At 43.2% G+C, this 15,392-nt stretch overlaps 1 protein-coding gene and 1 long non-coding RNA gene across 3 annotated transcripts in view; one reads left to right on the top strand and one right to left on the bottom strand.

Annotated features, from left to right (window-relative positions):
• Positions 1-927: 927 nt before the first annotated feature.
• LOC139182133 (uncharacterized) lies at positions 928-10,352 on the bottom strand. Its single transcript, XR_011565695.1, has 4 exons — positions 10,135-10,352; positions 8,170-10,042; positions 3,033-3,078; positions 928-2,546 (listed from the first exon to the last, which is right to left on the bottom strand). It is a non-coding gene; the product is annotated as an uncharacterized lncRNA (long non-coding RNA).
• The window catches only part of LOC139182132 (NBPF family member NBPF6-like protein), a 19,941-nt gene continuing 13,850 nt past the window's right edge, over positions 9,302-15,392 (top strand). For both annotated transcript variants that reach the window (XM_070785777.1, XM_070785776.1), the window contains exon 1: positions 9,302-9,416. In XM_070785777.1, the coding sequence (XP_070641878.1) occupies positions 9,400-9,416 (17 nt within the window). In that variant the 5' untranslated portion in view covers positions 9,302-9,399. The remainder of the gene's footprint in view (positions 9,417-15,392) is intronic.

The following is a 15,392-nucleotide window of genomic DNA, read 5'->3' as shown; positions in this document are numbered from 1 at the left end:
CTGGCATGCTCCAGTCCATGGGGTCACAAAGTCAAACAAGACTGAGTGAAGTTCCCTTCACTTCTAGGTGAGTATAGCTAGTTTGTCTGAGTGTTTGATGTAAATGGTTATTTTTACTTATATTGCAAATCTAACAAATATACACTTGCTGTGAGAAAACTTTACCCCTCCCATATCAGAAATGTATGAAGAAAAGGAGAGTTCTCCCGCCTCCATTGCCACTCCACTGCTGACACACTTTACATGTTACAGATAAGAGGTGCTGGCAGCGGTTTTGGAGGGTAATCTGTACTATGGGAAAACTAAGGGACCCAGGAAATCCCACCTCCTGCCCTGACAACCATCTGCCCTCTTGAAGCAATGAGAAAAAGTGAAAGCAAGGAAAAGGCAAATAACACTCTTATTTGCAGAAGTTTTACCTCAAGATGGGACATTCTGCTTAACCAGGGCAGAATATGTGGTTGATGATGGAGAGCTAGGGGGCTCTTCCCTGGCACAAAACCCAAAGTGGATTTTACCTCATTTTCTGAGGTGAGAGTGAACTGAGCCTATCAGAGGAGAGGAGCAGAAAGAAAGCAAAGGGATGAGTGTCAACTGTGTTCAAGTTTTGGGAGTAGGAATGGGGCATATGGAAGCTGAAGAAGCAGATGCCCTTTCCCTGGCAGGGGAGAGAAGGGAGCTGCCAAAGAGGTTCCATGGTGTAATGGTGAGGACCCTGGATCCAGCGATCCGAGTTCAAATCTCGTGAGACCTTTCTGATTAATTAGAAACAATGTCCCTGTGAGTAAATGGTGACATGGAGGGCCTGCGATGTTGCTAATCAGCCGGGAATCCCGACAGCTTTCGGGTGGAGAGTTCCAGACCTGAATGGGAAGAACTGCGTTTTATTCAAGTTCTCTACTCTTCCGAATTTTTATTTGCCCAGTCTCAGTTTATTATGATTTTATTCAGAGTTTCTCACTCTTAAGTCTCCGTTGGACATGCAAAGCCGCTGTTCAGTCAAGATTCGAACCTTCACTCATGGAATCCTGTGCTTTGGTCCCAAGCTCAGACCGAAAGAGGAGCGCGGGTAGCATATTCCGGCGTCTGAGGAGACCCAGGTCCCTGACCCAGGGCCGCCCGGCCAGGCTGCTCCGTGGACGAAGGGGAGATGAGCCGTTGGGAGTCCGAAGCGGGGGGCTGGGTTCCCTTCGTTCTGCCGAGACTCTACTCCACTGAGATGATTTCTCACGACGTGAGCGAATGGAAACACTTGTGTCCTCTACTGCTCGGGAGAAAAACACTGATGAGGCCCGTGATGGACCTGAATAGCTAGTTAAAGTTTTCCCTTCGAGGTGCTAAGAAGCATCACTCTGATACTTATAATTTGGAACTTTCAGTGGTTACAAAGGACTCAATGACGCAGCTGTCATTGTAGGACAAGAAACAAAGGTGTGAGGCTGGCGAAAAGATCCGAGGAAGGCAAAGATCAGGAGGGAACACAGGATGAGCCAGAAGGGAGAAAGGGATTGGAAGGGAGAGGAGTGGGTGGTCTCTGGGTTGGGGTGACCACAGCGTCTCACTCTGGTGTTCCCACCCTTTACTGAAGTGTCCCAGGACCCGATTCACCCCAAATCGCAAAGCTGCTGGAGTGGCATTTGTTCTGGCAAAGTTCCCTTTGCGGTTCTGTGTGGAGCAGTGAGGTGGGCTGTGTGGGTCTGCAGGTGAGTGGAAGTCTTAGCTGTTGCCTTGTAGATGACTGGCGAGCAGGAAACACACACACTCCACTTTCCCCTTTGCAGGCCAGTCTGCAGCGTCTGGGGTGGGAAACTGGAAAATCGCAAGGTCAATATTTATTTAGAGATAAGGAGATATATAGCCAAACATGCAGTGAAAGGGGTTATCCCTGGAAAAAAGGAACATGAGAAGGGATCAAGAGACTACTGTTTTGGGGCATGTGTATCTTTGTACTACATATATATTTTCTAAAGTTCATTGCTTGTATTTTGAATTTAAATTTGTATGTAGTCATATGTATCACTTTTTAAAAATTCTGGGTCTCGTGTCATGTGTAGGGGAATATTTTCCAGTGTAAAACCATGATTTTTTTTTAAGTTCAGCATTCTTGAAGCAAGGAGTTGGACCATTATTGCTGTTTTGTTGAGCTGATCAGATCAGCTGATAAACTCAGATCCTTCCAGTCCAGGCGATTACTACTGATCAAACAGGATTGCTTTACTCTCTCTTGGAGGCTCCACAGACACTGCAAGCCATCAGTAACTTAAATAAAACCACACCCAGACTTTATGCAGTGTTGTGCCAAAATGTAAAAGCTTACACTCAATGATGACATGCAAAGTGCCATGTGCCCAGGCATGGTCTACAAGTTTTACATGGGTGCACTTATTTAATCCTTTCAACAGGCTTCTATCATATCACCATCCTCGTTTCATATATGAGAAAACTGAGACATGGAAAGCTTATCGAACTTGTTCAATTGCTCAGTCAGTGCGTAGCATCTGAAAGGAGGAATTTGATCTGAAGCCCACTTGGGTCCACAAGATACGCTGCCAATCAAAGAGAAACACAAGCGGTAAAAATGCTTGACAGAAATTTAAGCCTGAATATTTCTTTTGGTAAAACAAGGAGGAGTCATGTAACAGCCATTAAACTGTACTAAATATCCTCATGACCCACTTGCCTCCCAAAGATCTTTCTTATCCCAACAGCATGCATGCGTGCTAAGTTGCTTCAGTCGAGTCTGGCTCTTGTGACCCTATGGACTGTAGCCCCCCAGGCTCCTCTGTCCATGAGATTCTCCAGGCAAGAATACTGGAGTGGGTTGCCATGCCCTCCTCCAGGGAATCCTCCCAATTTGGGAATCAAACCCACATGTCTTATGTCTCCTGCATTAACAAGCAGGTTCTTTACCACTAGCTCCACCTGTGAACCCATTCCAACAGCAGTTCCTGCCAATTCTCCAACTTCAACACAATTCCTGCCAGAACTAGGTTTTCTCTCCCCTTTACCTCTTCCTCTCACCTACCCCATACCTCTTTCACAGCTCTTCTCTTCTTTCACGTCCAGGTCATTCATTTTCTAAATTAAAAAATGTTAACTACATATAAAGAAGTAAACAAGCAGTCATCCATAGTTCCAATTCCTGAAATTAACTACTATTAACATCTTTATGTATTTTCTTCAAATCTATTTTTAAGTTATTTACATTTTTTGCAAAACTTTTATGTGCTGATTATATAAAATTCAAATGCTGAAGAAAAAACAAATATGTAAAGTTTTGAAACCTCTTAAATTCAAAAATAACTTTTGTTAATGTAGGTAAATATTGATAGAGTTGTTTTCATATATCAACAGAAAAGCATCTACATATGCTTTTATAAAATGAGCTCTTACAGATTCTATTTCTATTTTAAAATATTCCACTTAATAGTACACATATTTAATGCAAGAAAATCAAAAATGCAAAAATTAAGAAATAGTTGAACTTTCAAGCAAATTGTTTATCATAAAAGAGAGGTTTCTGTGGTGGCTGAAGTTGTAGTAATGGTCGAGGTGGTACCTTCACCACTCCTCAAGGATTTCACGGTGGATTGAGAGGAGGTCATGAAGGCAAGGAGCTTGCAGATTTTGAATACAGGAAAGACAACGAACTAGCTGCATAGTCTACAAAGAAGTCTTTGGAAATAGATGGATTTCTAGTTCTTCTTGGTCCTAAGAATTGGTTTCAATCTTTGAGAGGAATGAAGAGAATTTGCTGTATTATCTATCATTAGCACTAGGTTGTTTGTTTTCCCGCTTAATTTCAAAGATACAATACAATACAATGCTCATCTTAAAACATGAGCATTAAATATATCTGGTATAACAGAAGGTTGCTGCTGCTACTGCTGCTAAGTCTCTTCAGTCATGTCCGACTCTATGCGACCCCATAGATGGCAGCCCACCAGGCTCCCCCGTCCCTGGCATTCTCCAGGCAAGAACACTGGAGTGGGTTGCCATTTCCCTCTCCAATGCATGAAAGTGAAAAGTGAAAGTGAAGTCACTCAGTCGTGTCCGACTCTTCATGACCCCATGGACTGCAGCCCACCAGGCTCCTCCATCCATGGGATTTCCAGGCAAGAGTACTGGAGTGGGGTGCCATTGCCTTCTCCCAACAGAAGGTTAGGTAATTTCTTATGTATAGAACTCCAGTGGAAGTTGAAAGTATTTTTTCATCACTGAAAGGATCTATCTTATCACTAAATTGTATTTGGCAGTTGCTGCACGTTGCCTGCAAACAGGACTGTGAAATTGGGAAAGGAATACAAAGGCAGTATATTGTCACCCTGTTTATTTAACTTATATGCAGAGTAAACCATGCAAAATGCCAGGCTGGATGAGTTACAAGTGGGAATCAAGACTGCCAGGAGAAATATCAACAACCTCAGATATGCAGATGATACCACTCTAATGGCAGAAAGTGAAGAGGAACTAAAAAGCCTCCTGATAAAGGTGAAAGAGAGTGAAAGATCGGGCTTAAAAATCAACAAGAAAAACTAAGATCATGGCATCCAGTCCCATCACTTTATGGGAAATAGACAGGGAAAAGGTGGAAGCAGAAAGATTTTCTCTTCTTAGGCTCCAAAATGACTGTGGATGGTGACTGCAGCATGAAATTAGAAGATGCTTGCTTCTTAGAAGGAAAGCTATGACAAATCTAGACAGTGTATTAAAAAGCAAAGACATCACCTTACCATCAAAGGTCCATGTAGTCAAGGCTATGGTCTTTCCAGTAGTCATATACAGATATAAGAGTTGGGCCATAAAGAAGGCTGAGCGCTGAAGAATTGATGCTTTGAAATTGTGGTACTGGCGAAGACTCTTGAGAGTCTCTTGGACAGTAAGATCACATCAGTCAATCCTAAAGGAAATCAATCCTGAATACTCATTGGAAGGAATGATGCTGAAACTCCAATACTTTGGCTACTTGATGTGAAGAACTGACTCATTGGAAAAGACCCTGATGTTGGGAAAGATTGAAGGCAGGAGGAGAGGAGAAGAGATCAACAGAGGATGCGATGGATTGATAGCATCGCTGATTCAATGGACATGAGCCTGGGCAAACTCTGGAAGATAGTGACGGACAGGGAGGCCTGGCATGATGCAGTCCATGGGGTTGCAGAGTCAGATATGACTTAGCAACTGAACGACAACAGCAGGGCTGTGATGATACTGTGTTTTGAGCTACAGAAGGTTGTGTGTGTGTGTGTGGCAGGAAGGAGGTCAGTCTATCTTTCTTTTTCTTTCTTTTTTAGAAATCCTATAATATCCCTTTTGAGGCAACTTATTTTGTTAATTAAATAGGGTGCTGGATGGTAGAGAATTTTGTCAGTCAACTATGTACATATAGTAAATACTCTTTCTTAGGTAAAGGTAACATTTTTATATAGTTGTAAAATTCCAATTGGAAAAGACCCTAATGCTGGGAAGGATTGGGGGCAGAAGGAGAAGGGGACGACAGAGGATGAGATGGCTGGATGGCATCACCGACTCGATGGACATGGGTTTGGGTGGACTCTTGGAGTTGGTGATGGACAGGGAGGCCTGGCGTGCTGCGATTCATGGGATCACAAAGAGTCGGACATGACTGAGCGACTGAACTGAACTGACTGAAAATTCCAGTATATTCCATTGCCAAAGAAACATTAAGAATTTTGTACAACTGTATAAAAAGCAACTAACTTTTTAGAGAATAAACATTTTAGAGTTAGCAAAAAATAAAAAAGAACCCTGTAAAGGCTAACAACAACAATAGACATTTAAACATAACTTAAGACATTAAGACCTGGAACTACAGGGGCCAAATAGGAAAGCCAGGAGCATGGAGGGAAGGACTGTCATCCCTTCCTGACTACCTCGGGGATGGCATTCATAGATCTGTTCAGTCCCAGAAGCCTCTGAGATCCGAGTGGGTACTGAGAGTGTGAGTGGAGAGTGGGATGATGTTTAAGGGTAGGTCCAAAGAAAACTAATTAAAAAGCACAATATGCAGATGGAGTATCTAGGTCATTGAAAGTAAAAGTTGTACATCCTACTCATCCCCAACAGTGGGAAGTTTCCTTGGTCAAATATGAAATATATAAACCAAGACCAAAGTTAACTCTCAGTGCCTTACTGATTAGAAAACGGGTTTTTCGAGTTTCTAAGAGATTTCCTCAGTCTCAAGGAAGTCTGTCCATGCTATTATGCTCTGCACTCCCAACAGATGAGTTTTTGACCAAAAAAAGCCAATCAAGAAATAACACCATGACTAGGGCCTGCTTGGATATTGGTTTCCAGGTCTGTCAGACACACTGAGTTTATTACAATGACATTAGGGTGGGTTTGTGGTTAGGAGCCCAATCTGATGAGGTGTGGCTGTGGGATTGGCAGAACTTGCTGCTATTCGCCTTCTGTTTGACCTTGGGCAATGCCAGTTTTGCAAGTGTGGTTGGGAAGATTCCCCTGGAGAAGGAAATGGCTACACACTCCAGTATTCTGGCCTGGAGAATTCCATGGTCTGTATGGTCCATGGGGTCGCAAAGAGTCAGACATGACTGAGTGACTTTCACTTTCACATGAAAATAATAATAAGTACTTCATAAAGTTGTTGTGCAGATTAAATGAAATAATCTAATAATACACCTGACATACTGTGTGGCTTATATTAAATATGCTCTTGATAGGAAACAATTCAGCCTTTTGGACATTTGAATAATTTTTGTATTTGTGAATGTAATATCCTTCACAAAATAAATTCATATTAAAGAATTAAAAATTTTAAATGAAATTTATAAAATATATGCCCACAAAAAAGGGTTGCTTTTATGTAGCTTTGTTCACATTAGTCACTCGGTCAGTGTCCAGCTCTCTGCAACCCCATGGACTGTAGCTCGCCAGGCTCCTCTGCTCTTGGAATTCTCCAGACCATTTCCTTCTCCAGGGGATCTTCCTGACCCAGGGATTCAACCTGGGTCTCCTGCATTGCAGGCAGATTCTTTACCGTCTGAGCCACAAGGGAAGCCCTCTAGACCCCCCAGTTGAAAACCATTCAAATATCCATCACGAGGTGAATGGATATAATTGTGATACAGTCATTCAAAGGAATATTACTCTTCTATAAAATGAAATGAATTCCTGATACTTGGCAATAATATGGATTGCTCTCAAAAGCGTCATGCTGGGTGATGAACAAGTACATACTCTGAATTTTGAGAACTGACAAAACTGGTCCATAGTGACAGGAACTAGATCACTGATCACCTGGGACAGGGAGTGGTAGGGAGATTGACTGCAAAGGAGCACAGGAGGACATTTTGGAGTAGTGGGGAAGTTCTTTTTTCTTGAACAGGGTAGTGGTTCCTTGGGTACATTGATTTGTCAAAAGTCATCAAACTTGAAATGGATGCATTATTCTCAAATTATATCTTAAGAAATTAATTTTTTAAAGTAATAAGAATCGTTCCAAGTTTTAATGTCTTAAATTAATTTTTTAAAATGTCATTATTTTCAAATTATATCTTAAGAAGTTAATTTTTTAAAATAGTAAGAATCGCCCCCATAGTTTCTACTTGCAAATACTTTGTGGATCAGAACTGAGAGTGAAGGGATTGGCAAAATAGGCCACATCTGCCACACTGGACCTGAGGTTTTCTTCTAAACTGTAGATCAATATTTTCAGATAGGGAAAAAACTAAGATTATATTTGAATAAAAAAAATGCCCTGTAGAATTCTTACTGCCATTTAAGGAGAAGGGATGTTTAGGAAACTTCCTAATTTGCCAGGTTACTGAAGCATGTCAGGTGCTCACTGGAAGCTTAGGAAAGAGAACTACTGCTTTCTGTCTAGGGAGGTAGTAAGAGAAAGTCTGAGAGAAAAGGTGAGGGGAAGACAGAACTGGATCTAGAAATACGAAGAGGCTGCTTGGGGTGCAAATGATAAGTGGGGTGGTACTTAGGGAATTCCTTAGAAATGATTGGGAAAGGAAATGGCAACCCACTCCAGAATTCTTGCCTGGAAAATCCTATGGACACAGGAGTCTGGTGGATTACAGTCCATGGAGTTGCAAAGAGTCGGACACGACTGAGCAGGCACACACTACCAATAATTCACTAGCGGTAAAAACAAACAAACAAACAAATACCACTTACCAGTGCAGAAGACTTAAAGAGATCCGAGCTTGACCCCTGGGTGAGAAAAATTCTCTGAAGAAAGAAATGACAACCCACTCCAGTATTCCTGCTTGAGAAATCTCTTGGACAAACCAGCCTCGTAGGCTATGGTTCATAGGGTTGCAAAAAATCAGACACCACTAAATCAGTTTAGGCCAGGACGAAGCAACTTGGTAATATGTGAAAGCAAGTCAGCTGACGATTCAAGAAATAACGTCCTAGATTAAAGGACAGAAAACCAGTAGGAAAAATGGTTTACGTGCAGTCTCTCACCGTCAGATGAAAAAACTGGTCACATTACGGCTCTTGGCTCCTCTGCAAATCTGATTACAGTTACAACCTCAGGAGCTTACATACACAAAACATTCTCAGTAGCATAAAACTTCTGCTGCAAACCTGTGTGATAACTGATAAATCACCTTATTGCATAAAAATGAAATAGAAAGCTAACATTCATCAATGAAGTCTGTTTTTGTATGCATGAAATAAACCAAAGGAAAACGCGATGCATATTCACCCAGTATTTCAATTCTCCATTTGGGAAAATCGCATAAGCATCAACAAGTCGGGAGTATATTCGACTAATATCAGCATGACATCACCCCCTTTACAATTATATTTGTTTCCAAATACATAACATGACATTTTGCCTGCCCCACCTCAACCTCATATGCCCTACACTGTTTACACATGCTCACTTCACTCCCCGCATCCCCGAACCTTCCTGGACCTTCCACACAGCGGATACACGCACTTCAAAGCAAAAGTCCTCTCCACGCCACGGGAGACCATATAGTATTTAAGCACCAGAAGACGGACCAGCAGCCCCTGCGCTCATATATCTACATACGACACGCCCCATCCGTGACGTCAACGGGAATCCGCGCTTCCCTCCAGCTCACGCCCCGCCCTAGTCCCCGCCTCCCTCCTCCCACGGCGTCCGGCCCGGCCAACCGGCGGGCCGGCGCTCTCTACGGGAAGTGACGTCCGCCTCCTGCTCCTGTTCTCCCACCCTCTATGAGTTGCGGCCAGGCGCGCTCCGCTGCCTGCCTGACCTTTGTCCTGCCCAGCATCTGTCTGGCAGTCGGCTGAAGCCTGTGCACCTTTTTTCAAATAACGGCGTTCAATGCGGAGAACAGAACATTTAGCAGTCCAGGGGAAACCGGTTCCTTTCAAATCCAGTTGTCTTTGTGATGTAGTATTGTGTGTATGTCTAGTAAGACGCAGTAAGTATCACGACCGGCGGTGAAATTTATTGAATTTTTGAAAGTTCAATTTCACTCATCAAAAATTTCGTTCACTTTATCTTCAAATGTTACTTTGACTCTATCTTCGAACAGATTTTTAACACCTATATTCCTCTGTCCTAGGAATCAAATACATTCTTTAACACATGTTCATTTGTTATAACTATGCAAGTTATGATTTTACCTTTTTCTGGAAATTATTTTTTAACACGTCTCCTTGCATATGATCCGTGCGTTAGGAGGTGCACATTTTTGGATGTTTTTTTTCACATTGCATTTGGACTAAATATTCTCTGCCCTTCCAGATTTCCTCTCTACCCTTCTCCCCTGATCTGTGTGCTTCAGGCTGACCCCCATAACCAGCATTTCCCAGTTTTTCTTGCCCTTGGGATCCCGGTGGCTGCAGTCACAGGAAGGATCAGAAGTGAGAGGAGAGAGATGTGAATGAAAAAGGTTGCCTGCCATAGCAGCAAACAAAAGATGCTGCGCCATCTAGCCACCAGCCACTACCGACCTTAGTAAGGGCAATGAAAAGAATCCTATTTGTTGCGTCCTGGGAATCCTTCAAAAGCCGAGGGAGAGACACACGTTCAAGTGCTGCCATTCTGGGGAGGAAAAGGGGCTGCTTACTCCCTGGTTGCCGGGCCCAGGTTGTCTGCTTTGGCTCCAGCTGCTGTTGGGAAGTCTACTCACTCACCTTCACCAGCGCCGGGAGGACTGAGCCCCTGCGGACGCCGACTTCATCTTCAGGGTGTCTTTAGATGAAGAAATCACCGAGGATTTCTATTTTCTCTTAATGTATTTCCACCTCTCCTCTCTTTCTTCAAGACCGTTTTTCGGTTACTGCCCGCGGGGTTAGAACCAGGCAGGCAGTGGGCGCCGGAGAACCACGGAGTCGCCCCGCGCACCGCGCACCTGCGCCTCGTGGGCTCTGGGCAAATTGAATCCACGCAGCCGCAGCCGCCGCCGGAAGCGTCTCCGTTCGCGCCACCCGAGGTGTGGAGCTCTTGACCCCGCCCCCGGCCCTCTAGGACAGGTCCAGGAGAGGTCGATTTTCGACCATGGAGCTAAGTACGGCCCAAAACCAGGACCAAGCTTAAAGGTCTCAAACTCCACAGTCTTGATGGAGCGACCGTCGCGAGTTGAATTTATCTCCACGCCTTTATCAGGAGAGTTGAGGGCCTAAATCACACACGAAAAAGATTGTGTGCATCAAAGCGCACAATTGAAGAATAAGCTTTTCTTACAAGTTGGAAGTGTGGTATGAAAGACTGGCGTCAAAGAGAAGTGTGTTTGCAAACAGAGCATCAGCTAAGGTGGGAAAGCACCCTTGCCACAGGTTTCTGGGGAAAGATCTGGAATTTCGGAATTTCGTTTGGAGCCCTGGGGCCTTCCTTGGAAGTGTTTTTCATTAAGGCTGTCCCCTTTCCACATCCATCCTCGTTAGCGATGTTTGGGAATCCAAATCTCACCTCAGGGTCCTCCCCTCCTGCCGCATTTATTTTGAAGACAGAATTCCAAAGGTTTGCACCACTCTGATGCTTCCTTTTCAAGTATCAAGGTCTTGAAAGCATCTGCACCACACTAATCAGAGGAGTAACTGACCAGCAGCAGTCCTTTGATGTGCCTGAACTTCCGACTTCTGAATTCATTCAACTGAGTTCTCCAGAAGCTGGATGAGAGCTACTAAAGATCCCTCCAGGCAAACTCGATGGAGGAAATGTTACCCAGCTTAGTCTTGGGAAATTCTTAGTCAGTTCTCAGAGGTGCCATTGGAGCACGCAGACCTTTGCACAGGAACTGTTTTGGACTCCAGAACCCAGCTGGAAATTTGTAGCCTAAGGAGGAATTGTATCCTAGTTGCAGTTCTCTTCCACTTGGTTCTTTCCAGACCACGTTCCCAAACCTGAAGGGCTCTCAGTTTAGCTGTGCTGTCCCCCAGGTCAGATGTGGTGGTTGCAGAAGCTGACCTATTGGGAGTGTTCTGAGCTTTCCAAGCAACCTTGAATTTAGAATATTGGTGACTCAGTGGCAGTGTCACTCACTGTGGTCAGTGTGAGTCATTCACTCTGTGTGGTTTCATTTGAACCTCGCCTCCCAGGTAGGTTACTCCTGGCAGGTTAAGAATCCTCTTGCCAATGCAGGAGATATGAAAGTCTGGAAGATCCCCAGAAGGAAAAAATGGCAATCTGCTCCAGTATTCTTGCCTGGAAAATTCCATTGATAAAGGAGCTAGAGGGCTACAGTCCACAGAGTCGCAAAGAGTCGGACAGGATTTACCAGCTGAGCACACACACCCAGTTTTGACTCCTGACCAAGGTGTATGCTTGCTATTCACTCTGCCACAGTTCATTTTCTGCCTCTGCAGAGCATGTGTGGGAATCTTTATTGTGCATTCAAGATTAGAAGAGTCACCCTTTTTACTGTCTCTGCTATATTGGTTATGGCACAGGTAAGTCTGTTCTGTGCAGAGATCTAGCAACCAGAAGCAATGCTGCTGTCAACTGAAGAAATGGTGGAGAACCGAGCAGTGATTTTGGAATAAAAGATATTCAAGAGTTTGTCTAAACAGTAGCTTGGCAGCCTTGGGGATCAGGTTGTGATCCTGGAGGGATTAGTGTTTGGCCTGAGGTGTAACAACCGGTCCTCCAGGTTGTGTGTTCCATGGTGGGATGTCAACTCTGCTGTGTTTCTGCAGTGTGGAACCTTTAGAAGTAACCTCCTTGGCATATTCACCTACACCTCTGGTGATCTAGACAAAGCATCCTCAGATCATTGTTTCACCCTGATTTGCAAACTGGCCCTCGGGCTGGTCACCTGGTAGTGTCCCCAGTGCTGTAGGGATGGAATAAGTGATTTTCTAAGAAGGGGAGTAGCCCGGGGGTGGGTCGTATACACCAAAAAGTGGTAAAGATGTTAGAGACGATGGCCTTGGGTTGGGGAAGGGCAATATACTAATGTACTGATCTCTTGTGATAGGAAGCTCGAGGACAGTGCTCTGGCTTTCCAGATAAGTGACTCTCAGAGTCTAGATCAATCAGGAGCTTCCAATAACACCAGGAGCCTGAGCTCAGCACCCCGCCTGCAACAGAGTCAGAGAGCCACACACGTGTGAGAGAAGAGACTGAGCAAAACCTGTCAATTGGTCCCCCAGTTCAGAGAGCTATAGTAATGTGCAAGCAGAAGATAAGGATGGTCAGAAATAGTGGGAATCCTGCATCTTTACAGCACACACAATAAATGCAGTTGTAAGTTGTCAGGATATATGGGTAGCAATAATTATGAAGCTGTAGTACTGAGGAGTGTGTTTCTTTGCCTCTGGTTCCATCCACCTTCGAAGCCCATAAAGACTCACTGAATCGCTGACAGCTTGAACTCTCTCTGACTCCCTACCTAGTCTTCTGACCTCTTGACCCAGATTTAAAGGGTTCCTGTGATTAGGTTAGTCCACCTGGATAGTCTCCCCACTTTGAGGTCAAATTTATTACATCTGCAGAGTACCTTTTGCCAGGTAACATGACATAATTATGCAAATAGCAACCGTAAGGAAGCTGGAGTAGCTATACTAACACCAGAAAAAATAGTCAGGAGACTTTACAACAATACAATGTTATCAGAGATAAAGAATGACATTTTATAATGATTAAAGGGTTAATCCATCAGGAAGATAAAATCGTTTTAAACACAATGCATCTAACAGGGTCTCAAAATACAAGAAGAAAAACTGACAGAACCAAAGGGAGAAATAGACAATTCAACAATAATTATTGGAGATTTCAGTTCTACACTTTCAGTAATGGATAGAACAACTAGGCGGAAGATAAATAAGAAGATTTAAACAATAGGACCTTACAGGCATCTGTAGACATTTCACCCAACAAGAGCAGACTACAGTTTCTCTCAAGTACACTGAGAACATTCTCCAGGAGAAACTATACACTAAGCCATAAAATAAGTCAAATGCATCTATAAGGGTTGAAGTCACATGCAATTTGGGACATCTCACATACCAGTGCTACAGTCTAGAAGGAGGGTGGCAAGGGGCTTGGGTAGCTTGTCCTTCCTTCACTTTCTCATGAATGTTCGGGGGCACTTAGGGAGGTGGCAGTGGGCAGACATGTGTAGGCCACTAGCCTGGAAAAGCTAGGCAACTAAAGAGAAGAGACAGTATTTCAGGGAAGCTGCTCTAGTCTCAGGCTTCCAAAGCCAGGGAGGAATTGGCATGTAGGAAGTAAGCAGAGGTCAGGGGATGACTTTCTGTCTTGCTTGTCTGTGCCTCTCTTTAAGCCTCAGCTTCTATGTCACTAAATCCCACTGCACAGGAGTGCTGTAGGTCACCACCAACCACCATAGACCCATGGTCTTAATGTTTACTATGCTCTGTCTGAGAAGACAACCACAGGTCAATAGCTTTGCATCCACACAAACCAGTGGCGTTCTATGAAAACTACTCTGAACATAAGTGATGTATTTGTGGGGCTTACCTGGTGGTCCAGTGATGACGAGTCTGCCTGCCGATGGACAATAGGACACGTGTTCGATCCCTGGTCCTGGAAGATCCCACATTCCATGGAGCAACTAAGCCTGTGAACCACAACTATTGAGCCTGTCTGCTGGAGCCTGTGCTCCACAACAAGAGCAGCCACCACAATGAGAAGCCCGCACACTGCAACTAGAGAGGAGCCCCTGCTCAACGCAATTAGAGAAAGCCCCTTCAGCAACAAAGACCTGGCACAGCCAAAACTAAATATTTTTAAAATTTATGACATTTTGGTTCCACTTGTTTGACTTAGTATGAACAGAATGCTGAATTTCTAATTTAAAAAAGGATATGCAACAAGCCACAAAGGTTTTACGTTATAGCACAGGGAACTATGGGCTTCCCAGGTGGCTCAGTGGGAAAGAACCTGCATCAATGCAGGAGACATGGGAGATATGGGTTAGATTCCTGTATCAGGAAGATCCCCTGAGGAGGGCATGGCAACCCACTCCAGTATTCTTGGCTGGAGAGTCCCATGGACAGAGGAGTCTGGCGGGCAACAGTCCACAGGTCACAAAGAGTCGGACATGACTGAGTGACTGAGCGCAGACACACACTGGGAACTATAGTCAATATCTTGTAATAACCTTTAATGGAAAATAATTTCAAAAATAATATATGTGTATATTGTAACTGAAGCACACACATAAAAAAGAATTCTACTTTTTGAAAATTTAATAATGTTTATCTTTTTGCTAGTTTTTCTAAATGTCCTATGGATATCTAATAACAGCATATGAGATACAAAATTTTAAATATATTTGTGTAGGATATGATTAATATAAATATAAATCTATTATATTTAAATTATTGACACCATTCAAGATGCTCCTATTCTTATTTTTTCTGCACTTGATAAAATATTCTCAGAAATGTTAATGTTTCACTATGATTATATATTTTTTCTTTTCTCTTATGTTTCTTATGATTTTTGCTTTATGTATCTTTGTTTCTTTGTTGTTAAGATGTCTAATGGTTTATGATGTCTGTCTTCTTTGTGAATTGTGTACCTTTTATCATTAAAAATATTCATCTTTGTTTCATTTAAAATAAATAAAATTTTTAAATTCAAAATAAATATACTTTTTTAAAAGAAACAAAACCTATTTCAGTGACTTTGACAAGTCGGAAAAAAACCCTGTGGTGTTAGGATGATATTCACAAGTGACAAGCACAAAATCTTATATGCAGATTAAAACACAAAGCAACCCACAGGAGAAGAGGAAGATGGGGCTGGAGGCAGGGGGGTCAAACCTGATTTCAAGTTTAATGAGAAGCCCACGTGCTTCCCCAGTGAGGGAAAAGAAGCTACCATAATACTGGTCTCCACCAAGAAGGTAATTAAGACATAATCTAGTCAGCAATCCTTATAATTATTCACATACCAAGTACAGTATTAAATTCAGGATTTTCCC

This window comes from Bos indicus, chromosome 3, assembly GCF_029378745.1.
Source record: "Bos indicus isolate NIAB-ARS_2022 breed Sahiwal x Tharparkar chromosome 3, NIAB-ARS_B.indTharparkar_mat_pri_1.0, whole genome shotgun sequence".
NCBI lineage: Eukaryota > Metazoa > Chordata > Mammalia > Artiodactyla > Bovidae > Bos > Bos indicus.
The sequence above is the reverse complement of the archived record's forward strand: the minus strand, read 5'-3'. Positions and strand labels throughout refer to the sequence as shown.